The sequence below is a fragment of the Dromiciops gliroides genome, chromosome 3, assembly GCF_019393635.1.
Source record: "Dromiciops gliroides isolate mDroGli1 chromosome 3, mDroGli1.pri, whole genome shotgun sequence".
NCBI classification, from domain to species: domain Eukaryota; kingdom Metazoa; phylum Chordata; class Mammalia; order Microbiotheria; family Microbiotheriidae; genus Dromiciops; species Dromiciops gliroides.
Genome location: NC_057863.1, coordinates 46,413,961 through 46,440,983, shown reverse-complemented (window position 1 = coordinate 46,440,983; position 27,023 = coordinate 46,413,961). Strand labels below are relative to the sequence as shown.

At 44.4% G+C, this 27,023-nt stretch overlaps 1 protein-coding gene across 2 annotated transcripts in view; it reads left to right on the top strand.

Annotated features, from left to right (window-relative positions):
* The first annotated feature begins 19,291 nt into the window (after positions 1 to 19,291).
* Positions 19,292 to 27,023, top strand: part of TSC22D2 (TSC22 domain family member 2) — a 50,621-nt gene continuing 42,889 nt past the window's right edge. For both annotated transcript variants that reach the window (XM_043996394.1, XM_043996393.1), the window contains exon 1: positions 19,292 to 21,015. In XM_043996394.1, the coding sequence (XP_043852329.1) occupies positions 19,292 to 21,015 (1,724 nt within the window). The remainder of the gene's footprint in view (positions 21,016 to 27,023) is intronic.

Sequence of the window (27,023 nt, the reverse complement as noted above, 5' to 3'; positions counted from 1 at the left end):
ATTCTGATGAGATTGAAGTCTCTGAGCCAATTCTGATGAGTGTTAGGCTCATTTACTGCCCAGATTAAATAGATTACTCCACCCAGTTGGGTGCCTGTGTTAGTCCCTCCTTGAGGTAACTCTGATGAGTTTAAGGTCTTTGAGCCTTTTCTGATGAGTGTAAAATTAATTTACTGCCCTGCTCCTCTCCCATCTCTACCCCCACTCCATAAGCCTTTTCCTGTTTCTTTCATGTAGGATTTCACCTCTGTCCCTCCCCCTCCCCCAGTGCATTCCCCTTACCCCTCAATTTAACCCTAAGCATGTCATCATGGGGTAGCTAGGTGACACAGTGGACAAAGAACCACCCCTGGACCAAGGGGGTCCCAGTCAAAACCCAGCCTCAGACACAAGACAGCCATCCACTGTATGACCCCAGGTATGTCCCCCAGCTCCAATTTTTTATAGTTCTCTAGGGTCTTCTGCTTGAAAGTCAAATTTGCCATTCAGTTCAGGTCTTTTCATCATAAATATCTGATAGTCTTCTTTTTCATTAAAATCCCACTTTTTCCTCTGAAAGATTATGCTGAGTTTTGCTGGGTAGGTGATTCTTGGTTGTAATCTCAATTCCTTTGCCCTCTGGAATATCATATTCCATGCCCTCTGGTCCTTTAATGTAGAAGCTGCTAGATCTTGTGCTATCCTGACTGGGGCTCCACAGTACTTGAATTCTTTCTTTTTGGCAGCTTGCAGTACTTTCTCCTTGACCTGAGAGCTCTGGAATTTGGCTATAATATTCCTAGGAGTTTTCCTTTTGGGATCTCTTTCTGGAGGTGATCAGTGGATTCTTTCAATTTCTATTTTAGCTTCTTCTTCTAGAATTTCAGGGCAATTTTCCCTGAGAATATCTTGGAAGATGATGTCTAAGCTCTTTGCTTGATAATGGTTTTCAGGTAGACCAATAATTTTCAAATTATCTCTCCTGGACCTATTTTCCAGGTCAGCAGTTTTTCCCAGAAGATATTTCACATTGCCTTCTATTTTTTATTTATTTGGATTTGCTTTCTTGTGTCTTGGTTTCTCATAAAGTCACTGGCTTCCATTTGTTCAATCCTAATTCTTAGGCAATTATTTTCATCAGAGAGCTTTTCCATTTGGCTTTTCAAGCTGTTGACTTTTTTCTCATGTCTTTCCTGCATCACCCTCATTTCTCTTTCCATTTTTTCCTCTACCTCTCTAACTTTATCTTCAAAGTCCTTTTGAGCACTTCTATGGCCTGAGACCAAGTCATATTTTTCTTGGAAGCTTTAGATATAGGGGCCCTGATGTTGACATCTTCCTCTGAGGGTGCACTTTGGTCTTCCTTTGTTACTGAAGAAACTTTCTATGGTTCTCACCTTTCTCTGTCTGTTCATCTTGCCTTTCTTTTACTTGACTTTTAGCTCCTTAAAGTGGGGCACTGTTTCCAGGCTGCACTATCCCAAGCTTAAGAAGTCCCAGGTGGTATGATTTAAGGAGGATCAGGTTCTTCACTCACCTGGCCTGTTCCCTGGTCCATAGATGACCCCAGACCTACTTGCTAATCAACCAGCTTTGTGTCTTGTGGTTGTTAGCTCTGATGAGCCTTGCCCCTCCCCCACCTGGGCCACTGCTACTCAAGCCTACGTCCTGGTTCACAGCAGGGGTGAAAAATCCAAGTTCTGCCTCAGCACCAGCATAGATCCCTGTAGTCTCCCCCCTGCCCAGGACTCAGCCCTTTCACCAGACTGTGAGCTTAGTTCCAGATGACACTGGCGCTTCAGCTGATTCAGAGGCTCTGGAGGTCTCCTTCTCTGGTGAGGACTTCCTGAGACTGGATCTGTGTCAGGGTGACTGTGGGGTTGGGCTTGACTCCTGTATCAGCACAGCAACTCCCTCCTTCTGACCTTCCAAGCCATTCTTGGTTAGAAGATGATTTCAGGGGGCAGCTAGGTGGCGCAGTGGATAGAGCACAGGCCCTGGAGTCAGGAGGACCTGAGTTCAAATCTGGCCTCAGACACTTAACACTTACTAGCTGTGTGACCCTGGGCAAATCACTTAACCCCAATTGCCTCACTAAAAAAAAAAAAGAAGAAGATTTCAGCACATTCTTCTGTGAGTTTTGCTGCTCTAGCCATTTTCCTATGGCATTATTTGGATGTTTTTTGGAGCGATCGTGTCATGAGTTCGAGAGCTCATTTTGGTTCAAACTTTTAAAAACTATATGTTTTTGTTCAGTCATTTTCAGTCATGTCCGACTCTTTGTAACCCCAGTTGGGATTTTCTTAGCAATGATACTAGCATGCTTTGCTATTTCATTCATCAGTTCATTTTACAGATTAGGAAACCAAGACAAACAAACAGGATTAAGTGACTTTCCCAGGGTCATACAGCTAGTAAATGTCTGAGGCCAGATTTGAACTCAGGAAGATGAGTCTCCCTGACACCAAGACCAGCACTCATGGTGCCACCTAGCTGCCCTTTTAACTACATGACTGGGGACAAATAACTTTCCTCTCACTAAACCTCAGTTTTCTCATCTATAAAATAGGAATAAAAATCCTTGTACTTTTTGATGTCTGCTAAAATGTGATTAATTTTTTGGCCACAGAAGTTTTTGAATACTATCTTCTAAATTGCAAAGGGAGTAGCAACCTAGGTCTATAGAAGGTATATGAACACTCATGAAAAACACAGATTCTTGTAGTTTAAAGATATATGTAGGGGGCAGCTAGGTGGTGCAGTGGATAGAGCACTGGCCCTGGATTCAGGAGTACCTGAGTTCAAATCTGGCCTCAGACACTTGACACTTACTAGCTGTGTGACCCTAGGCAAGTCACTTTCTCCCAGAAAAGTTCAATGTCAGATCAAAAAGAAGATATTGGAACTGGGAGAGAGAAATCATGGTCATTCTTCAAAAAATTTCTCTATTTCTTTTCTTTTCTTTTTTAATCATAAAAGTATTTCCCAGTTACATATAAAGAGTTTTCTACATTTGCTTTTATAAGATTTTGAGTTCCAAATTTTTCTCCCTCCCTCCCTTCTGTCCCCCCTCCCCAAGACAGAAAGCAATCTGATATAGGTTTTATATAAATATATATGTATGTATGTATATGTATATATATATATCACATTAAACATATTTCTGCATTAGTCATGTTATGAAATTAGAACTAGAACAAAAGGGAAAAACCTCAAAAAAGAAAAAGAAAACAAAAGTAGAAACAGTGTAGTTCAATCTGAATCCAGATTCCACAGTTCTTTTTTTGGATGTGGAGAGCATTTTCCATCATGAGTCCTTTGGAATTGTTTTGGATCATTGCACTGCTGAGAAGAGCCAAGTCTATCACAGTTGATCATCACACAATGTTGCTGTTACTGTGTACAATGTTCTCCTGGTTCTGCTCACTTCATCCAGCATCAATCCACTTAAGTCTTCCCAGGTTTTTCTGAAATCTGCCTGCTCATCGTTTCTTACAGCACAATACTATTCTATTACATTCACATAACACAAGTTGTTTAGCCATTCCCCTATTGATGGGCATCCCCTTCATTTCCAATTCTTTGCCATCACAAAGAGAGCTGCTATAAATATTTTGGTACATGTGGGTACTTTCCCCTTTTTTATGATCTCTTTGGGATACAGACCCAATATCTGTATCCTCTAGTTCTTTATCTTCAATAATTGATCCATCCACCAGAATTAAAGTGATACAGGCACTGGGTTAAGCCCTGGGGTTACAAAGAAAAGCAAAAACCTGCCCTCAAGGAGGTTACATGCGATGAGAGAGATAACATGTAAATAAATAGGTCTAGACACCATCTAGTAGAAGGAAGGTAATTTTAGAAGAGAAGATCCAAGTGGTTGGGGCAGTGAGGGTGAAGAGAATTGCAAAGTATGCTAATATAATGGGGCCCTCCCTCCCACACACCTCCAGAGATATTCTCTGCTTGTCTCTGGTAGACTATGTGGGAACTCTGTTGAGGCCATATATATCTAAGAGTTTGATAACTGGCTGCTAAACTGGAAAAGCTGATAACTGACAATGTCACACCTGGTAGAAAAAGGGGTCAATTCCAGCCTTCTCTCCGGTGATGCAATGTGATTTCAGGGAGGGGTGGAAGATGGTCCTTCATTAACCTGACATAATGGTAGCAGTTGGCCGTGGCTTCCCTCTGGGAACATAAAATCAACTAATGAAGCTTTTGCCTGGTTCCCTGACTCCCTCTTTTGTGTCTCCTTCATTTAGTAACTATCTTGGTGAGCATCAAAAAGCCTGGAAGAAATGGCAACTACCATCTTCCATTTTACCTAGGCGTCAGAAGTGTGCCTAAGCAGTTGTAGGAGTGGGTTAGCAGCACCAAAGGAAGATTTGGCTTCAGAGAGCCACCACTGGAAAGATGAAGCTTGGCTGTTATATCATATACTAACTGCTAAAAGGATTTAAAATGGAACACAACTGATTATCAGTTTTGCAAAGACTGTTTCATGTTAAATATTAAACTCATAAACTTATTACTAGTAGTGATAAGTTAAGACAATGAATGTTGTTTAAGTCATTCAGTTCATGCTCTGATTCTTATGAATTTATTGCTTTATGTGTGAAGATGAATGACCTGTCCTATTCCCAATTCTTATTGTACATTGGGTATCTTTTTTATTTTCTCCCTTCAAACCCTAACTCCATTACTATAATTATTCACTTTCTCCAGAGTAGCCAGATTGAGGTCCATAAGTACATGAATATTGGACTTTTCCTAGCAATAAACCCAGTACTCAACTCAACTGCATAACCATGTTACAGATCAGGGAATGGTGTACATCACCAAGACTTTGAGTCCCAAAGAACTGGTTGCCTGTCTCCATTACACTAAATTAGCTTATAGGTTGAAATTACCTTTATAGTGTTCTGTTCATCCAGAGCAACACAAAAGCAAAATGGCCAAGTGTCCCCCTAAAGTCATGTTTCTTGTTTCCTTTTGGGTCCCCTTTGAAACCAACATAACCAAGTCTTTTATTCATCTCTCAGAGAAATCTCAGCCCAGGCCTTTCATCTAGCCAAAACTTCTTCAGGTCTATGTTTCTTGGAAATCTCTGGTGGTACCCACAAAGCTTGTGTGCACCGTGGTGGTTGATTCCCATCCAGTCACATCTCCTCAGAAAGTTTGTCCCAAACATCATCAGTTCCCTTGATCATTTCTGCAATCTTTGGCTCTTTCCTCCTTGCCTCAAAATGTGCTCAGGTCTCTCCATTCTTAAAATACTTCTTTTGACCTGGACATACCCTCAAGCTACTCTCTTAAGTCTCTTCTCATTTTCACTGCCAAGTTCCATAAGTCATTTGCTTTTCCTGTTTCCATTTCTTCACCACCCACTAACTTCTCAGCCCCTGACAATCTAGCTTCTAAAATGATGCCTTGGGGCAGCTAGGTGGCACAGTGGATAGAGCACCGGCCCTGGAGTCAGAAGGACCTACCTGAGTTCAAATCCAGCATCAGACACTTAACACTTACTAGCTGTGTGACCCTGGGCAAGTCACTTAACCCCAATTATCTCACCCCCCAAAAATAATAATAATAAAATAGAGAAACAATCAGTTTCTTTAGGCGCAGCTAGGTGGCACAGTAGATAGAGCACCGGCCCTGGATTCAGGAGGACCTAAGTTCAAATTTGACCTCAGACACTTAACAATTACTAGCTGTGTGACCCTAGGCAAGTCACTTAACCCCGATTGCCTCACACACCCCTCCCCCCAAATTTAAATGATACCTCTAAGATTGCCAGTTTTCTCTCTCTCTTTCTCTCTCTCTCTCTTTTAATTTTGCAGGGTAATGAGGGTTAAGTGACTTACCCAGGGTCACACAGCTAGTAAGTGGCAAGTGTCTGAGGCCAGATTTGAACTCAGGTCCTCCTGAATCCAGGGCCAGTGCTTTATCCACTGTGCCACCTAGCTGCCACCCACCCCAGTTTTCTCTTAATTGCCAAATGCAATGTTTTTTCCTCAACTTCCACCTTGCTTTACCTTCCTGTAGCTTTTGACTAAGTTGACTTCCCCTCATGCTCTCTCTTTATACTCTCTCCTCCTTTGTCTTCTGGGACACAATTTGCCACCTCCTCTGAAACAAACCCATTCCCCACCTCAGCCTCTGACTTGGTGGTCCCTTTTCTCTTCTCTTTATGCTTGGTGATTGCATCAATTCCCATAGGTTCAGTTATCATCCTAGATGACTTGTAAGTCTACATGTATCTAGCCCTAATTCCCTCAAAGAGAGGCGGAGTGGCATGGTAAATAGTGTGTCAGCTCTAGAGTCAGAAGTGCATCAGCTTCCCGAGTGAGAAAGACTTGAATTCAAATCTCATCTCCAACACATATTTAGTTGAGTAGCTATAAGCAAGTCACTTAACCTCTTATAGTCATTAGGTAAAGCTACAAAACTCTAAAATGCAAAATAGATCCTCTCTATTGATTGAGGGTACTTCCTCGATAGCAGGACCCTATACTTGTGAAATCACAGGTCAAGACCAAAACTTTTTTTTTTCAGTTTTAATCCATTTTATTTTTATTGGCAGAAATTTTAAAGTACATTATGCCTCAGAACTTATGAGGAGAGATGAGAGGCAGAGTTTTGTAATGGATAAGAGTGCTGGGCTTGGAATAAGATGTGGGCTTAATTTCTATCTCAGACACTGGCTATGCAACTCTGGGCAAATCACTTACCTTCCCCCAAACTTGGTCCCCCGGACTTGGTTCTTAATCTGTAAAATTCGGATAATAATAGCACCTACTTCAAATGCTTATGGTGAGTTCCAAATGAAATTAAAATAGGTGAGATGTTTTGTAAACCTCAAAGTTCAAGTATGAATTATTAACTTTAAAGAAATGTTTTTCTTGATATAGGAATTCGTGGAGTTTCACTGGTCTTAGAGTCTCTATAGTCTACGATGTTTTTCTTTCAGATACGTTGGACAACTAACGTGATGGTCTTCTCACAACAAAAAGATACTCATATAATTCTAGTTCAAAAATGGAAAAACCCAGAAAAGTATAGTCATAAATCCATTTGTAATTGTTTAGACAACTGATATTTATTTCCGTCAAATGCTTTCTGGCAACCTACAATTATTCTCCATTTTATCTTGTTATAACAATTCAGTGATACTCGCACAGAAAATAAACAGAAGCTATTTAGGGACTGCCAGGAAAATGCATGGGCTGTGGCACAGACTATCCGATGCCCAATTCAGCACTTCCTACACATAGTGGGTGCTCCCAAGATTGGTTGGGGGTGGGGAGGGCATGGCTTCCTAAAAGCATCAGCTCTTCAAGTTTACTTTTCTCCAGGGATGAATTTCTCCAGGTCCCATTCTTTGAAACCGCACTAAATCTTGAAAATATGCTTTCATATCTTCTTTTTTTTCCTCAGATCATAGTATCACCCTTATTTTAAAAATGCAAAAAAAATATATATTTTTTTAAGTGTGCTTTTTTTCTGTTGGTCTCTGCAGATCACATTCCAGGGTCTAAGGAATGTGGAACAATCTACCATCTGGTACTGATGCTGCTAGATAATAAAGTAACAGAATTGGGGAATAGAATGCCTCAGAATGATGAATGGATGATGATTCAACAGTTTTTTCCATCACTGGGAATAGTCCTAAGTTGCAATGTGCCTTTTTTTTTTCCTTCTCTCTACTTAAAGTCTTCATATTGGAACTACTTAAATTACAGACAGTGAGGTCAATGCCAAGTCTTCAAAAAAAAAAAAAAGCAGGCCAGCTTGAGGCTGTGGGAGTTGGAATTAGGTGTTTCAGGGGGCAGCTAGGTGGTCCAGTGAATAGAGCACTGGCCCTGGAGTCAGGAGGACCTGAGTTCAAATCCGGCCTCAGACACTTGACACTTACTAGCTGTGTGACCCTGGGCAAGTCACTTAACCCCAACTGCCTCGACAAAAACAAAAACAAAAACAAAACAATCAGGGAATTAGGTGTTTCCTCCACCTATGGCTGAGTTCTTTCCTAAAGGTGGACTAGGGTTAGAAGAACTCTGATGATTGGTGCTCCTGGACGAACTAAAGAGCTCCCACAGAATATCCAGTGACTTAGGGACACAGCTGTAGATTATTATATCCTGAAATGGCGGGCATACAGCAAGTACCTAATAAGCACTTCTTGACTGATAATAATTCTACATCAACTCAGAGATTTATACCTCCCCATTCAGTCTAGAATTTTTAATGGTATTGTTTTTTAAGGAAAAATTTACACAGGAAGCTAGGATTTTTAAATGATAGAAAACTATAACTTTCATGCAAACCACTTTGTGCTTTTTTTTTTTAAAGGCAAACGTACCCCGCCTACTCCCCAAACCCTGTAGCATTCCAATGGGAACATTACACTTACTTTCATTTGATTTTTTTCCCCTTTCTCAAATACTCTCTAAAATATCTTTAATTTGATCCTTAACAGAAACACAGTTTCTTTAGCCTAGAGAAGACTCAGGGGGAACATGATAGTTTCTGAAGGTCTGGCATATGGAAAAGAGATTTGATTTGTTCTGTTTGGCCCCTGAGAACACAAAGAGGAGCAATGTGAGGAAGCTGCAAAAAGACAAACTTTGTTTGGTTTGAAGTCAGCAAATAGAGGCAGCTAGGTGGCACAGTGGATAGAGCACTGTCCCTGGATTCAGGAGGACCTGAGTTCAAATCTGGCTTCAGACACTTGACACTTACTAGCTGTGTGACCTTGGGCAAGTCACTTAACCCTCATTGCCTCAGAAAGAAAAAAAGAAAGAAGTCAGCAAATATTTCCTAATAATTAGAACTCTCCAAAAATGGACACTACCTCTGGAGGTAATATTGAAGGCCTTCATGCAAATGGACAGCTACTTATTGGAGATAAGGTAGAAGGGCCTGTTTCTTTACAGGTAAGGGCTGAACTAGATTGTCATTGAGGTTCCTTCTGACCCTGAAATTCAGTGATTCCCTGATTCTTTTGGATCATTTCTAGGTTGCCTTTTTTGGGAATTATCTTCATCTTTACATCAACTAAAATTCCTTGTTTCCTTTAATGTGAAATCCAGTGTCACTATAAGAAGCCTTACTTTCTTTTACTTTTTCTTTTAGCAATGTTGTTTTCCACTAAAATCATCTTGTGATCATAAAAACATTTAAGACTTTCCCATTAGGAAATAAGCAACTATTTTTATTAAGCACAATTAACAATGGAATCAGCAAGATAAATTCCACTGGTAACATTCAATATCTGCCCTTAATGAACCAGTCAACTAATCCAAGATCAATGAAACAGCATACAAGGAATATAAATACAAAATCGAGTTAATGTGTACCCTCAAGGAGAGTATGGTCTTTTGGTTGCTTTTTGCAGGGCAATGAGGGTTAAGTGACTTGCCCAGGGTCACACAGCTAGTGTCAAGTGTCTGAGCCAGGATCTGAACTGAGGTGCTCCTGAATCCAAGGCTGGTGCTTTATCCATTGTGCCACCTAGCTGCCCCCAAGAGTATGTTCTAATTGTAGGGTACATAATGTGTTCATAGTGTGTAATTTAAAATTCTAAATGTGGGTTCTAACCTATCCCCCCCAGTTTTTGGGGGAAACTGACTAAAATTCACTGATAAACGAGTGTAGGTTTTTTAAAGGTTTATTGAAAGATAGTAAAAGAAAGAGAAAGATTGAGAACAGATTTCCTATAACCTGGCAACCCTAATCTTCTTAAACTTCCCACTCCTGAAGTTCTCTGCCACCATGATGATGTCTCACACCAAAAGAGGCCAAGCTCTCTCGGGTCTGCTTCCTCCTTCCTGTTCCCCTCCCAGAAATGGGAGGTTCTTCAAGCTGATTGGCTAGTGTCATTTTTTTAGCTTCTGAGAACAATTGCTTTCTTAAGTACCCCTAAGTACCAGCCAGGAAAGTAAACCAGTAATCCAGTCAGCATTCAGTCACCTTATCCAATTCAATCAGTTTAAACCATTCTCCAGGTGGACCCCTGAGTATCTGCTAAATCTCATCTATCACATTCCATTATCTTGACACAATAGGTAAGTAAATATAGGATACAAAATACAAATTGATTTTTTTTTTTGGTGGGGAGATACTAACAACCAGAGAAATTAAGAAAGAATTAGGGATTTAAGGTGATCCTTGAAGAGAACTAGAGGTTCCAAGAGCAAGAGGTGGGCAAAGAACAAGATAAAAACAGAAGCAGTAGATGATGGAGTGTTAAATATGGAGAGTAGCAGGAAGGTCAGTTTGTCTGGAACAAGCAGGAAAACTGAAAAGTCAGAAAGCCTTCTCAAAATTTACCTTGAACTACAGCGACATTAGCAGCATATTCCAGTTGGCCAACTTAGTTTTTTTTTCTAACCCTAATTTGATTTTTTGGAAATGTGCATAGCATTCACCTTTACCAATAAAAGGGTAGCTAGGTGGTACAGTGGATAGAGTGCTGGGTCTGGAGTCAAGAAGACTCATCTAGAGTTCATATCTGGCCTCAACTGCTTCCTAGCTGTATGACCCTGGGCAAGTCATTTAACCTTGTTTGCCCCAGTTTTCTCACCTGTAAAATGAGCTGGAGAAGGAAATGGCAAACCACTTTAGTATCTTCACCAAGAAAATGCTGTCTGAAATGGGATCAGAGTCTGATACGACTAAACAACAACAATTTACCAATAAAAAGAGCTTGACATGTATTATTATCAAAAACAATACTCGGAGGCATTATTATCTCTACAGATAAGGAAACTGATGTTTGGAGAGTTTTAAAGCCTTACCCACAGTTACACAGCTAGGGAATGTCAGGGCTACAATTCAAGCCCTTGTCTGATTACCATAAAGTTGTTAGGAGAGGATTGGAGTTAATTCACCAAACTACAATGTGCTAGGTAGGCACTATACTGGGCAGTAAGGATAGGAACACAAAATTAAAGCAATGTCTGCCCTCAAAGAGTTTACAATCTCCTGACTTAATGGTAGCACACAACTGAATGCAAAGAATGCATAGTAGTAGAAAATGAGAGGAGGGAGTGAATTCCAAATTCTTAACAAAATCTCAAGAACTGTCATAATGGCCAACTATTTAGTGAGCTGGTAGAGACCTCAGAGATAATCTTGTCCAAATCCTGCAATGAAGTGACCTTCCCAAGGTCATCCAGCTAGTTAGTTACTTGTTCATTTTTATTAATATCTAATTTTTCATCTAATTTGGAACATTTTAAGCAGATGACTAAATCTGAATCAGATGTTAAAAAATATACATAGTCCATTGTGCCTTATACTTCTGTAGAGTCAACTGACAAAGGAGTTCCAAGAAATGAAAGATGAATGACTGTTGCCATCCAATAATTGTTATTGATTCAGTCCCAAAGGATAGGAAGCAAATAAAAATTTATTTTTAAGTGCCTACTATGTGCTAGGCACTCTACTGTTTTGTTGTTCAGTTGTTCCAGTTGTATTACTCTTTATGACCCCATTTGGGGTTTTCTTGGCAAAGACACTGGAGTGGTTTGATATTTCCTTCTCCAGCTCATTTTAGAGATGACGAAACTCAGGCAAACAGGGTGAAGTGAATTGCCCAAGATCACACAGCTAATAAGTGTCTGAGGCTGGATTTGAACTCGGGAAGATGAGTCTTCCTGACTCCAGGCACAGCACTCTATTCCCTGCAGTGCCACCTAGCCACCCACTGTACTATGTGCTTTACAAATATTATCCCTGGGACTAAGGCAGTGTAGGAAACTGTACTGATATTTGAGTAAGCAAATATGACTGATTACTTTAATGGGAATTCTAACTCATTTGATCATTTGGGAAGTTTTGTTTGAGTTTTCCGCCTAAAACACTTGTGACTTGGTCTGGGACAAGACTTAAATAGAACAAACTATGGACTAGAAGAGACCCTGGAGAAAGCAGCTTCTTTCAGTTATCCCTCCAGGGTCCCTTGGACATAAGTCTCATGAGGTCATTAAAGACCATTTACTGGTACCTGTGTACTTTGTACTCTTGGTACCAGTTTTAAGGGGATAATCTCACAATGAGTAGTATGAAATCATGGAATTTTAGACCTAGAAGGAATCTTTGGTGTCGGCTAGTCCAAGTTAGGATCATAGACTTAGGGTTTGGATAGACCTTAGAGGTCATATAATCCAACATCTTCATTTTACAGATGAAAAAACTGAGCTTTAGAGTGATGAATCTTACCAAAGTCATACTAGGATTTAAGGCTGGGATTTAAATCCAATCTAGCACTAGATTTCATTGTACCTCACTGCATTTGGTAAAGGATTGATTCCTAGTTCTGCCAGCAACTCATATAGGTTTCTAGTCCTTACAATGTGTTGGTTTTTTTCACACTTCAAAAGACATATTAATGGAAATTATCAATAGGTGATAGAAGTAGCTAGAAGTCAGGGTCTCAGTTGCTCTGAATACCTAGTGCTCCTCCACATTGAGGATGTACAGGGTTGTTTTCTACCATAATTCTGATGCTGGGAGAAAACTGGTTCAGACCAACAGTCCTGAAGCTGCAATATGTGTCTTTGGGGTATCACTAAATGAGGAGCTCCTAGTCCAATAGGGGAGTCAGTAGTTGTATCTACAGAATAAAAAACTGCTGAGTCTGGGGGCCAAGAAGAGGAAGTACTATGTAACTCAGTATGTGAGCTTATGGAATTCAAAGGTAACTCATTTTGCTAATTTAAGTGGGCTCAAGAAGATGACTAATTCACAAGAGATTATTGAAAGGACTTAGAGATGTGGCAGAACTTTTGAAGTTGACCTCAGGAACAGGTAACTGAGTATGGTCTCCCATGAGACATCGAATGACACAGTCATGTATGTTGCATGTGCAGCTTTGAGAGTGGATATTGAACTGGACAGACCATCAGACTCACTCAGCACAGTGCTTCTTATGATCGTAATTATGCCATAGCTTACTTCTTTCATGTCCCAACTAAAATCTCATCTCCTACAGGAATTCTTCCTCAACTCCCCTTGATTCTAGCACCTTCCCTCTATTGATTATTTCCTATTTATCCTGTATCTGCTTGTGCCTTGTCTCCCCCATTAGATTTGTAAGCTCTTTGAAGGCAGGGACTATCTTTTGCTTCCTTTTGTATGCCTTGTGCTTAGCACAGTGCCTGGCACACGGTAGGCACTTGATACATGTTTATTCACTGATTGATTATGGTCTTTGTGGTTGCTTTATTTCCACTACCACCACCCTAATGCATACCATTTGTTCAGATCGTTCCACTACCCTCCATAAATCTTCTGCAGCCTTTCCCCTTCCAAGGTTTAGATCAACTGCTAGAGCAGCTAACCTTCCCTACACACAAATCTAATTACATCAATACTTTGCACAAAGCTCTTCAAGGGCTCCCTACTCATTGTCTTTAGAATCAATCAATCTGAGCTCTTTAGCCTAGCCTTTAGGACCTACTTGGGGCCCTCCTCAATTTTCCAATCTTGTCTTTGGGGAAAAAAATATATACAGATAGATAGATAGATAGATAGATAGATAGATAGATAGATAGATAGATAGATTTTACTTATATACTGTCTGCATTTCTGAAATATCCCCCTACTAGAGAGCCATCTCTTATAACAAAAGAGAACAATTCCTTTTCAAAGTCCACCAAAACTAATGAACACGTCTCTAAATCCACTATTATATGTAATGCTTTCCACCCATACATAGTCTTTCCCATCTACACAGAACAGAGGGAGGTGTATTTTCCTATACCTGATTCAGGGCCAAGCCTGGCCATTACACTTACATTGTTTCACGTTTTTTGTTCTTTGTTGTTATTCTACGGTTCTCAAAGAGGACTATGACATTGGGGTGATATCATGAGTTGCAATGAATTGGATTTAAGTGAGAAAGGGCTGTGCAAAGGGTTCCAACCTCACTCTTTCCTCCAGAGCCATTTGGGTCCAGTGGCAAGTTATACATCAGGACAACTGCAGGTGGCCTCAGATGTTTTAAGGCAATTGGGGTTAAGTGACTTGACCAGGGTCACACAGCTAGGGAGTGTCTGAGGTGAGATGGGAACTCGGGTCCTCCTGATGTTAGTCACATTTCCTGGTCCTCCTTCACTCAGTATCAGTCCCTGCCTTCCCATGCTTCTCTGTATTCATCAAATTCATCATTTCTTAAGCTTGACATTTAAGCATCTTCGTGCTTTCCAACCTTATATTACTCCTTTTCACCCAAGCCATGTTTAGGGTCTAAACTTGCATCAATCAATCAATCAACAGTCTCTGCCCTCAGGAAGGGGTGGGGTAGGTAGGGAGACAACTCAAAGAAAAGCTGAAAAGAGGGGGGGGGGGGTTGAGGCGGGGGAGGGCCACCAGGGAAGGTAAACAGGCCTGGTGGAAAATTCAGTAGTCTCAAAATAATAGAGCCAGATAAGAGGTGAGATGTTCTGGACGGAGCACCCTCCTTAGGTGAAGGCTTTTGTAGTTGCTGGCTCTTCCCTTTTTCAGGGGGCAGAGGGTGTGGATGAGGTGAAGTCCCAAGGCTGATTGGATCTGGCAGGATGATGGGCTTTCCCCAATAATGAGCCCCCTGGGGCTTGGTGGAAAAGTCAGAGAAATCCCAAAGTAATTCTCCTGGGTGGGAGATGAGATGTTCTGAGCTGAGCTCTCCCCTTAATCGGAGGTGTCTTCCCCCAGGGATTTTCTGATTCCATGGCAGTCCTGAGCACTGTTTGCTCTTGTGCAAGACAAGTGTTTTAAGACTAGATGATTGTTCAGGTTCTATCACCAGGGCAGCTAGGTGGTGCAGTGGATAAAGCACCGGCCCTGGATTCAGGAAGACCTGAGTTCAAATCCAGCCTCAGACACTTAACACTTACTAGCTGTGTGACCCTGGGCAAGTCACTTAACCCCAATTGCTTTACCAAAAAAGACGAAAAAATGTTATATCACCCTAGGAGTCCTGTCCCTCGTCTCCCATGTCTACCTGTCAACATTTTACCCATCCTTTAAGGTCCCTGAAGATTTTCTTGAGCTAATCAAGTCTAATCTTAAGAGGCTTCCAACTGCCTCTAGGTTAAAGTTCAAACTCCTCAGCTTGGCATTTTCAAAATCTGGCTACAGGCTACTTTTCCACACATGGGTTCAATGACGGAGCTGGAAGATATTTTTAATCCAATTCTGTCATTTTTACAGATGAAGAAATGAAAGCCCAGAGAAGGTCTATGAATGCCTGAGGTCACAAAGGTAGTGCCAGTCAGGACTCATACTTGGGTGCCCTCTGTCTTTTTTGGGGGTGGGGAGCAGAGTACAGCAGGTACAATGATCTTCCCCCTCCCCCAACCCTTCCCCCCTCCCTGCACAGGATCCAGTAGTCTACCCTAGGCTTGTGTCTACCAAAGAATGGTCTGCACCCCTGCTGAGGTACTCAGGACTTGGGAGCAGAGTGGCCAGCCTTGTCACGTTTTTTATAAGCATTTATTAGGCACCTATGGTGTGCCAGATTCCGTGCTTCAGGAAGGATTGGAGGAGATGCAGAGGAGCTGTTTTCTGAGGATACAGCTCCTTTGAAAGGATTGTTTGGGGAGGCTTGGTCAGAAGACAATAGTAACTATTTTCAGATGGCCCAAGTAAAGGGGACTCAAGTGCAATTGCGATCTCATTCATTTGGAAGTTCCCTCTGACAATGCAGATCACAACCTATCCATGCCTGCCCATCCTGTGCTGCTTTATCCAGGCCCTTTCATAAATTTGCCCATAAGACAAAGAAAAGGATCCTAGAATTAAATGCCTGCCCCCATCTAGGCAGTGGGAAAACATTAAGGAATTTTGGTGGGTTCCCTTTCCTTAACAATCCACAGAGTGGGCTAGCACAGGGAATATGGAGTTGTTAAAGGCTATCTCCCCTGAGAATCATGGAGGCTAGTGGCATGACTCAGAAGAATTAGGGTTCAGGTTGAACCAACCATGGGGATAACTAATGTCCTATTCAACACTATTGAATGGCCCCAAATCATCCCCACGAATTAACCCTAATGACCCTGTCTTCCTGTGGCAGAGATGCTTCCCCACTCCTCCCTTCTGATCAAGGTTAGAAGCAAGTCACTGGGACTGGCTCATGCTGAGGAGGAGCATCCATCTCTGGCCACAGTTCCTTTGCATAAACTGTGCCAATCCCTGGAATGCCCTCCCTTCTCGCCTCCAACTCCCCAGCCTTCTGAAAACACAGTTCAAGTGCCACCTACTACAGGAGACCCCTTCTGATGTCTCTCCCTCTCCCCCCAAGGGTTCACAAGTTTGTTGGATAGATTTAAAACCGGAAGAAACCTGAGAAGCCATCTAGTCCAAACCCCTTGTTTTGCAGAGAGGAATAGACCCAGAGAGAAGAAAGGGGCAGCTGCCCATGGGCACAGAGGTAGTAAATGGTAGCTCCAGGAATCAAACCCGAGTCCGTTGACACTGAATCATACTGCTGCAAACTATGCTCTCTACATTTTGTTGATACTGATTGATGTCCATGTTATTTTCTCCCAGGAGAATTGTAAGTACCTGGAGGGCAGGTGCTTGGCTTGTTTTTTGTCTCTATCGATGACTGACAAATAGTAGGTACTCAATAAATGCCTACTGACTTCTTCTTACTCCAAACATTCCATTTCCTCCTCCTGTGCCTTGGTGCAGGGTCCCTCATTGGACTGCCCCATCACTCTCATTGCCCTCTACCTCTTAGAATTCTGATCTCAGTTCCTATGCCAATCCTGACAAGAAAGAAGCCTTTACCTACTCCCAACTTGTGGGGGCTGTCGCCTCGAATCATCCTGAGTGTAAGCTCCTTGAGGAAAAGGTTTTTTTGTCTTTGTATCACTACACTGCCCCCGCCCTTGAGATAATCTACCGGGTCTTAGAGTTGCCTGGGGCATGGAGAGTTAGAGACCCTGGCCACCCATCCAGTTTGTCTAACTAGGAACCCCAATCTAGAGCTGCCGCCTTCGATGACATCTACTCCAACCCCCTCTTTTTACAGTTAAGGACACTGAGGCCTCCTGAGGTTAAGTGACTTGCCAGAGGTCAAACAATAAACACTGGGAGGTGGAATTCAAATTGAAATGATTTGGAGTCTTCTCCACTTTATTTTGAAAGTCTAAAGAGGAGAGATGGCCCTGTCAAAGCAAGCCTTGGAACCTTTGGAAGGAAAACAGCTTCAGGAGACTTTTAAAATAAAATGCTAAGATTTTAAAAAGATAATGCTCCCTCTCCTTTTTTCTACCGCAGAACAATCGTTAAAAAAAAAAGACTCCACGAAAGTTCTGGGGCATGCTTTTTATAAGCTGTGGGTCTGATTCTGATTTTTGAGAAACTTCAGCGTTAAACTGAACGGGGTTCTCTAAGGACTCACAGACCAATGTTCAGCCCCTTCTATTGAACCACCTCCTGGAATCCAACACTTCCTGATTTTCCTTCAGTCAATAGGCAATTATAAAGCACCTACTACGTGCCAGTCACTGTGATTAAAGAAGAGACATTTGTAAAGATTGTTGCAGATCTTCAAAGCGCTAAGGGGTGTGTGTATGTGTGTGTGTACACACACACACAGACTCACTGACACACTTACAGATATAAAGTAATTGTCACTATGTCCCCACCAACATTGGTGACCAGGTGGTCTTTCCACTTGGCTACCCTTCTGGCCCCTCTGGAGCCCCCGGCCTCCTGCACCTCCAATGCTATTTAGTGATGGCGCACGGGGGACGTTGAGCTCTGCAGCCCGTTGCCCCTAAAGTGATCTGGTGACTGTTAGCGGGTGACGCCGGACGCCGCACATGACTCAGAAGCTCGGAGCTGGAAGGTGACCTCATAGGTCATCCAGCCCAGACCAATACGCGAGTTGGGCTAGACGCTCTCTAAGGTCCCTAGCGGCTCACGAAATCCCGAGTGACCGCGAGCCTGAACCCCTCCCCTCCCCCATCCCCGTGGGGTCTAGGAAGCCGGGGTTGCAAGCACCGTCCGCCGGGAGAGAATGCCGACAGCGAGGCCCCCGTGCAGGGATCGCGCACGAAGGCGCCTTTCCGCAGGCTTGGTCCACGGACGCCCAACCCACACTCGCCGGGATAAGAGAGCCCCGCACCGGCGTACGCATGTGCGTACACGTCTTCTTTCTCGTAGGCGCCCGAGGGTCGCGCTCTTTGGAGCCGGCCGCGGCGGCGCAGGGATGCCCGGAGAGATGGAGGCAGAGGCGCCCCAGAGCCCAACGCCGGCCTCCACGCCCTCCCGCTCCGCCCCCTCCCCGGCCGCACGCCGGCCCCGCCCACTTCTGGTCTCCGCCGAGGTCCACGCGAAGCTCTCTCCCAGCGCCGCAGGAAGCCGGCCGGGCGGGGGGGGGGCGGGGCGGTGACGTCACGACGCCGGCGCGTCACGGGGCAGCGGCAGCGGCGGCCGGGGTAGCAGCGGCGGCGGCGGTGTCAGCGGCGGCAGCAGCAGCGGGAGAGGCGGCGGCGGTGGCAGCATCCTCGTCCTCCTCCTTCTCCTCCGGCCGCTCTTCCCTCCTCGCGGGCGACGGTGACGGCGGCGGGACCGGTGACGGCGGCGGCGCGGCCGCTCCTCCTCCCAGCATCCCTGGCGCGGCCCTTCCAGCCCCATCTTGGTCGAGGGGAGGGAGCTGCCGCCGCCAGAGCAGCAGCCGCAGTAGTTTGAATTTCAGTTCCGGCGGAGCGCGGCGCAGCGCAGCCAGCCGAGCCCGGGACACCGAGCGGCCGCCGCCGCAGCGCCGCCCGGGCCCGCGCCCCGCAGCAGCCAGGCAGGCGAGGCCCGGCCACCCAGCGCCGGCCGGGCAGGGCCTCCACCCGGGCAGCCAGCCGCCCGCCTCGGCTGCAGGCCTGCGGGCCGGCATGGCCCTGCGGGGCTCCAGCTAGAGCCGCGAGCGGCCTCCAGAGCCCGCAGCCCCGGCGCCGCCCCGCCCTCCGCCCGCGCCCCGGGGCCTGCGGACCGGTCCCGAGCCTCGGCAGCGCCTCGGAGGAGGGGGGGAGCGAGCGGCCCCCGGGAGCGCTCGATCCGCCCCGGGGGGGGGGGGACAGCCCTAGAGAAAGGGGATGTGTCCGACCCCCGGCCGGGCCCGGCTCTGCCCCTGACTCTCCCCCTGACTCTCCCGGCTCGGATTTCAGACCCTCCCCCAGGACTCGGACGCTCGGCGTTGGCGGGATCCGGGCCCCCCTCTCGTCCCCGCCCGCCCGCGCCGGCCCTCGGCGGGACCCCGCAGGAGTCGCCCCCGCAGCCCAGGCCGGGGGCCGCCCCGGCCGTCAGAGTCCCCACCATGTCCAAGATGCCGGCCAAGAAGAAGAGCTGCTTCCAGATCACCAGTGTCACCACGGCGCAGGTGGCCAGCAGCATCACTGAGGACACGGAGAGCTTGGACGACCCGGACGAGTCCCACACCGAGGACGTGTCCTCCGAGATCTTCGACGTCTCCCGAGCCACGGACTACGGCCCGGAGGAGGTGTGCGAGCGCAGCTCGTCCGAAGAGACCCTCAACAACGTGGGCGACGCCGAGACCCCCGGCACCGTGTCGCCCAACCTCGTCCTCGACGGGCAGTTGGCCGCGGCCGCGGCGGCGGGGGCGGGGGCCCCCGCCAACGGGGGAGGAGCTGTTGGTCCCCGGAACGCGGCCGCCCCCCCGGGCCCCGCGGCTTCGGCGCCGGCCGGCGGCGGCCCCCACGCGTCCGTCTCGGCCGCGGGGCTGATCACCGGGGCCGTTTCTCAGACCACGACCACCTGTAGTTCCCGCTTTCGGGTCATCAAGCTGGACCACGGCTCCGGGGAGCCCTATAGACGCGGGCGATGGACGTGCATGGAGTACTATGACCGGGACTCGGACAGCGTCGTCCTCAGCAGGACCGGCGACTGCATCCGGCACAGCACCACCACCTTCGAGCCCAGCGCCGACAGGGACAGTGGCCTGGGCGCCACCGGGGGCTCCGTGGTGGTGGTTGCGGCCGCTCAGGCCGCGCAGGGCTCCGACCCCGGCGGGGACGGCTCTCTGACCGCCGTGACCCAGGCCCCGCCGACGGAGAAGGTGAACCCGCCGCCCGCGCCCCAGTCCCAGCATCTGGTCATCGGGCAGCCGCCCGTAGGCGGGGCTGCGCCCCCGGCGCCGGCCCAGCCGCTCTATTCCGGGCCGGCTGGCCAGCCCGCCGCGGGGCCCCCGCAGCAGAGCCCGCCCCCCGGGACCGCGCCCACAGTGCTCTCGGGGGGACACAACAGCAAAGGCCCGCAGCAGGTGCAGCCCCCCGCGGCGGCCGGGACCCCGCCTCAGCCGTTTGCCGCGTACCCTCCGCAGACCGTGGCCGCCGGGCATCTGCCGCCGGCCCAGCCCTCCGGCCAGCCCGACTACCTGCAGCACCTGGCCGCGGTTCAGCCAGCCGGCGGCGCCCCCGGGAGCGGCCCTGGGGCGTCCGGTCTACCTGCGGGCCCGAACCCCTCCTCCGCGGGAGCCCACTTGGTGGGAGGACCCTCCCAGGCCGGGGAGACGAGCGGCCCGGCCATCTGCGCCCAGGGCGCCGTGACTCAGCTTCCAATGGGCGGCGGCGGTCCGGGGGCCCCCGGCGGTGCCGGCCTGCCTGCGGCCGCGCCGGGTCCCAGCGTGCCTAGTGTGTCTGCGGCTTCTGTTACTATGCCAAACGTCCCTGTTCCTCTGGCCCAGCCCCAGCTGAGCGGCAGCCACGCGTCCGGCAGCAGAAGCGCCGGCGGACTCCCCTTGATGCAGGGCACGTCCAACGCCCCGGCCAGCCTGCCGCAGGCCGGGGTCAGCCAGTTTCAGACTCAGACGCCCCCTCTAGCCGGACAGGTTGATGAGACGCGAAGAAAATCAGAACCCCTACCTCAACCACCGCACTCTCTCATTGCTGAAAGCAAGCCTCTCGTGAAGCCTCCCATTCAGGATGCCCTGGCGAACCCCCTCCTGCCCGCCACGACCCCCATGAACAGTCTGGCCAGCTCTGTCTTCGGTATTTCCATTCCTGTCGATGGCGATGAAGATAGGTATGCCCATTCTCATTTCTAAACACAGAATGTCAGCATTGCATCACATGCTTATGGGGGGGCCTGATTTTTTAAAAATCTTCTGGGGCACTGAAAAGAATGTCATTTAAGTGTACTGGATGTGTATTCAAAATGGATTTACAAAGAGGGTCACTTGAGCATTTAAAAGCCATACCTACCTAAAACTACAGCCAATGACTTGGTCAAGCCACAACATTCAAAGGGTGTCTATCAAGAACAGTTTTAGGCTAGCCCTCACAATTAAATTTGATAGCAGTTTGAAATAGTTGTTTTCCATGTCAGTTGTTATATCTTATGGGACAACATGAGCTCCCATAAGGGCAGTTTTAAGGTTTTTTTTTTTTTTAAATCATTGAGAGGAAAAGTTAGAGAGGTGACTAGAATAGACCCCTAGTAGGAAAAGAATTGCAATTATTAGGCGGCTTCCCCAGGGTATTTTGTCCAGGGTGCAGGGCTGGTGGGGTCAGATAGAACTTCAAGAACTCATTCCTTAGAAATCCTGGAAGGAAAAAAAAAAACTTCACCTGACTTTTTAAATGAAATGTTAGATTTTGAAAGAGAAAGATGCTCAGAAGAGGCTCCCCCTCTTCCCTCTTGTCTTTCTGCTGTGGGGAAAAAGGCAGGAAATAGGCGCTTGAGGTTTTGGGGTTTGGGGTTTTTTTTAAGCTGTGTGTCTGATTCAGAATTTAGAGGAACTTAAATGCTAAATTGTAAAGGTTTTTAGCTTCCCCTTGCCTTTTTAAGAGGAGCTTTTTTAAAAGTTTAGTTGAAAATTAGTGAATACTATCACATTGTTTAATAGCTCCCATTTGGTTGAATATTAAACATTTTTAGTAGGTTTAGAGGGAATTCAACATGAAAATTGGATATGCTATCTTTCTATACAAATTTTCAAAAAATTGAATTATGGTTACAAACTAAAAGTATGCTGTTAATTCACATAGAAAATTGCAGGTAATTTAGAGGATCAGAAAAGACATTAAAGTACTCTTTGATTTTTTTTTTTTAAGAGGTTAATTTTTGTGTCAGACACTCAAATCATTTCCAGGAGATTTCTCTAGGATATTGTGGTGTGTAGAGGAACACCATTTTGTGATTTATTTTTTAAGCTTTCCTCTCCCTGTGTTTCCTCTTAGCCCCTTCCCATCCTTCTCTCCACTTCCCTCTATACAATTAGTTATGTCTTCAATTTCCTCTGCTAACAACAGCAGTTCCATTAAGTATGAGCAGTTTTCCTGAAATCCATTCATTTCTAAGGTCAGTTTTATATTCCAAATATTTTTGAAAATGACTTAGAAGTAGCTGTTCAAAAATTCTCAATTGTAGAGTTAGGGATATTTTATCTGCCCATAAGTTAACTATGTTATTCACTATACTTATCTATGAAAGCTGAATACAAAGTAGTGGAACTGATTCATTAAGCCAAAGGAACACCAGTAACATTCCTTTTTATATTCATGCACATCAGAAATGCAGGTTTGGGTACTCAATTTCCTCATAACAATTGGTACTAACTGGCATCATTGCTTTTGGGTTGCCACCAACCACTCATTTCTTGGTGAGAGATGCATAATCATTTTGGCACCTGTCTGCTTCTGCTCACATCCCACTGATCAGCCCTAGAGGAGACAGGTGGATTAAACACATTTTCTAGCATATAATTGGGAAAAATTCTCATTTTGCTCTGTCCCTTTGATTTAGCAGGCTTTTTATAATGATACTCTAGAATTTAGTTTTATGAATGAGTCAATAAGCAAAGACAGCCACATGAACAAGGCAACTCCAGAACTTATTCTTTAATATATGGTCTGAGCCTATTTCTCTCACCTATCCTCCCTTCCTCCTCTTAAAATATCTTTTATCAGGCATTTAAAAATCTCATCAATCATAAAGATAAATTGAATCCTTATAAAACTTTGAAATGTTGCAAAAATAATCTCCTTAGGTGTATCTGGATTGTACTTCATGTTAGGCACGGTACTATATTAGTGCCACTCACTATCATTTAAACCAGCATAGGTATTTCTAACACACAGAAGGGCCTAGTAATTTTGATAGTGTATATTTAAATATGTAGTTGGCACTTTTAGGTCTTTTTCCACTAATAGGATTTTCACTTAGCATTCCTTGGAACAATTAGGAATTATGTGCATTCCAAATTTCAGGCCATTATTTCGGTCTCTTAGTTTTAAATTCAATGTAGTAGTGTAAAAAAAAAATTAGTAAAGTTGTAATCTAACACATTTGAATATTTTACCTTTGTACCAACACATTTACCCTGGTGAAGGAATAAATCCATTAAGTAGGTTCAATACTGACTCCTCCCCCCTCCCTCAAGATAGAGGAGTGGGGGTGGTTTATAAAATATAAAGTAGAAGTGGGGTTTTTTTTTAGTTTATCTTTTGGCATAATGCTCTTGAGAAATATATGAATACATATGTGGGATTTATAATTTCAAAAGCTCATGGAAATAATTTGTATGTATCCATATATATATATATATATTCATATATCCAAAATGCAAGGTGAATAATCATGACTGTAAATAATTTCAATAGACATTTACAATAGGTAGGTATAGCATCTTAACTTTTTGTGACTTCTGGTATAACATTTAAACTACCTAAAATCATGAAGGGCATATGGGAAACATTTGTTTGATAGGATTTTAAGGGAGGAGAAATAGATAAAATGATGTGGGGGCCGATATCTTTACCTAAAACAAACTTTCTATGAAGTCCTACTACAAAACATTAAACAAGTTCTTATTGTTGTGGAGTAGTCCTGGTGTGGAAAGTCCCTCCCCTGTTGCAATTTGATAACTCACCAACAATGTGTACATAGTCTTGGAGAGTTGCCTGTGGCACTGAGAGGTTAGGTGATTTTGCCAGTGGTCACATAGCTAATACAGGTTGTCCTGACTCCAAGGCCTGACTTTTTCATCCACTATACCACAGGACCTCAGAGGAATTTGAGTGAGTGAACTATTGACACCCAATAGATACAAGCTAATAAAATGGTTGTCTACGAGAATATCCTAGGAGGTCTTTTATACCTGGGAGGTTCATCAAATTTAGCATCATTTGCTAACTTTGGAGTAGATACAGTACATATACTGCAATAATAGGTGGTTCTGGTGGTCTTAGTAAGACATGCTGCAGTTAATTAGGATCTGTCTAAAATTGAAGGAGTCTTTTTGGTTAAACTTGAAATGTAGGATGCTATGTACTGGTGGCTTTGAATAGGTCTTAAAAAAATTGTGGACAGTGTTGGGCGGATATTAGCAGTTTCCTTAAACTTGCTAATGTTTGAAAGACTCCTTTTTCTCTTTAAAAGGGGGTTGGGGAGGTGCAGAATATTAAACTGACCTACTGGGAAAGGAGCAGACTACAGATCTCTTTCCAGAGATAGCTGACCATTTCTAGCTCCATTCCAGGAACTCTGATGAATGGCCGCAATTGTGAACTGTCAACTGCAGCAGTAAGACTGTTGTAAGGATCCCTTCATGGGACATATTCCTAAATTCTGGTAAAGGATTTTCTTCTTAGAGAGCTCATAACCAATGACCAGGCATTATGCATTGGAAGACTGAGGGGTTAGATATTGGCACATAAGAGAAGCACTAAATTGTGCTTAGAGATATTAATATTGTGATTTAGATCTCCATTGCTTTGTGCCATATTCTGTTCCTTTTATTGAAATATAAAAGCAAAGTAATTCTGCAAATGTTTACCATGAAGTAGAATTGAGATTGTGTGGTTATTCTTTGCTTTGAAGTTTGTTTATAGGAATATCTACAGCTGAAGTGAACAAGATTCTTATTGGAGTTACTCATTTGAAAGGAGAAAGAGAAACTGCATGTTTAAATCCCTTGGTGTTATGGGATCATTGCTCATACATAGCTGGTTTATATTAGCTCACACATAACTTTGACCCTGACTTATAGCTGATTGCTTTCAAGCACTAAAGATACCTCCACCCTCTACTGAGTTCTTTGAGGGAGGGCAAGTTACTATACTGTTGATGAATAATTAGCCAAACATCAGTATCCATAGAATTTCAGACAGTTGGCCTGCCTCCAGAAAAAAATCTATTTGGCATATCTGTTGTGCCTTCTGCCATCACTAGCACTAAATAAAATCTATGATTGTTAACTTTTCTAGGGAGCTGAGTGGCACCTCCTTTAATGAACAAATCTGCTTCTAAAATGAATAGATATAAACAGTGCAAGAAAGCTGCAGCAATGGGCGTGCCTCCTTTGCTTAATAGATTCTCAGTTCAGTGAGACTTGGGGCTGAAATGGGTAGTAATAGAAAAAATTAAAGTGTTGTGTTCGTCCATTTATTTATACAACAGTTTCAGGATCTTTTTAAAGGTGTTTGTTGAATAGTCCTACTAGCAAATCATTTGCATGTATTGTCATGAGATTAAAGGTGATGTTAATTCTTAAATGTTTTGGGTTGGGATTATCTGAAAATAGTGATACTAAATAGGAGTGGAGTTCTTGAGTCTGGAACTCAGTCATTTGGGATGAAGCTGAGCCTGCTTTTTGCTGAACCAAAAGATTGGGTTAGGCAGCCTGCTCTGATCCATGGCACATGACTGTTTTATGTCAGGGTTCAATGACAAAGGGCCATAGATACAGCAATGGATGGCAAGATGAATTGCTTTCCTAATAGAATGGTTGATAAAACTTATTTTTCTAAGAGTGAGGCAGAAGAAAAGATAGGGAATTAAAGAAGTATGGTTTGTAGTTGCAAAAAGTGTGTTTAATACTTCTCATGATGTAATACTGTGACCTTGAAGCTTTGGTCATATTTGGTTTAGTTTTAGGTTTTCCACCGATGCTCGTTAATGCTTGCATTTACTTTGCCAGTAGGTCTGTTTATGAACTATCGGAATGTTGGCTTCCTACTTTTGTTGCTGCTCTTTGAATGATGTAGTGGAAGAGCAAAATTTGTTATTGGAAGAAATTAGATGAAAATAATTAAAGTTTTTGTATAGATCCTTAGAAGCTTGAATAGTGATGGTGTTTTTAACATTGGGGGAAGTCTGCCTAGCAAAACTGTCCAGTTTGCACATCTTCACATTTCGAGATTGTATAATTAAGACAAGGCTAGCCTGATTAATAATTTAAATCTTTAGTTGACTCAATACAACTATAATAAATTGAGTTGCACAAAATATTAACTTAATATTCCTTGAATTGAGCAACTTCTAGCCTTGCCTAAGGCAAAAGTTATTGCTACCCTCCAAAGTATACAGCTTCTGTTGTTTATTAAGCAGCATTTCCTAAAACTTTCATGGTATGCTTTATATTGTACCCACTTCAGATTCGTAATGATTCCTCAGGTAATATCAGACACATCCGGACAACTGCTTCTTAAGTGGCTGGGATCCGTGTGTCTACTCAGCTGCTGTCTCCAGCTGTCCTTAGGTTAAAATCCTGCCTTTGCCTTGTATCTTGGTCCTATTTTTTAGTTTCTCAAAGAGCATGCCTGAACTTTTAAACTTAACTATTTACCATGAGAGACCAGTTAGTGTTTCTCCTTTTTGTGTAGATTAGTTCTTGAGCTTTTCCTATTCTGGAAATTACAATTTACAGTTAAACCTGATGGGTTTAAGTTTCTTTGCAACAGCTTTAAGCAGTAATTATATTTTTGCATCCATGTAGAGGTGTGAGAGCTTCCCAACCACCCTGACAAGTAGGTATGAAGGTAGGTACATGAAATGAGTAGGTACTCAGATGAGGTTGAGGCCTAGAGAAAGCACGTGATCTGCCCTTTAGTAACAGCTAGAAAGTGACAGAAGCAGAATGTTGGCTTCAAGTCCAACTTAAACAGTAGTGCCTTTAACAATCCTTGCTCCAAACCAGACTCCAGACCCCACTGAGACGATGAATTAAGTTTAAACTTGCATATTGTTCTCTTTGTAAAATTTAAAGCCAAGTCTTTGGAGCTATATTTAACATTTGTTTTTAAAGAATG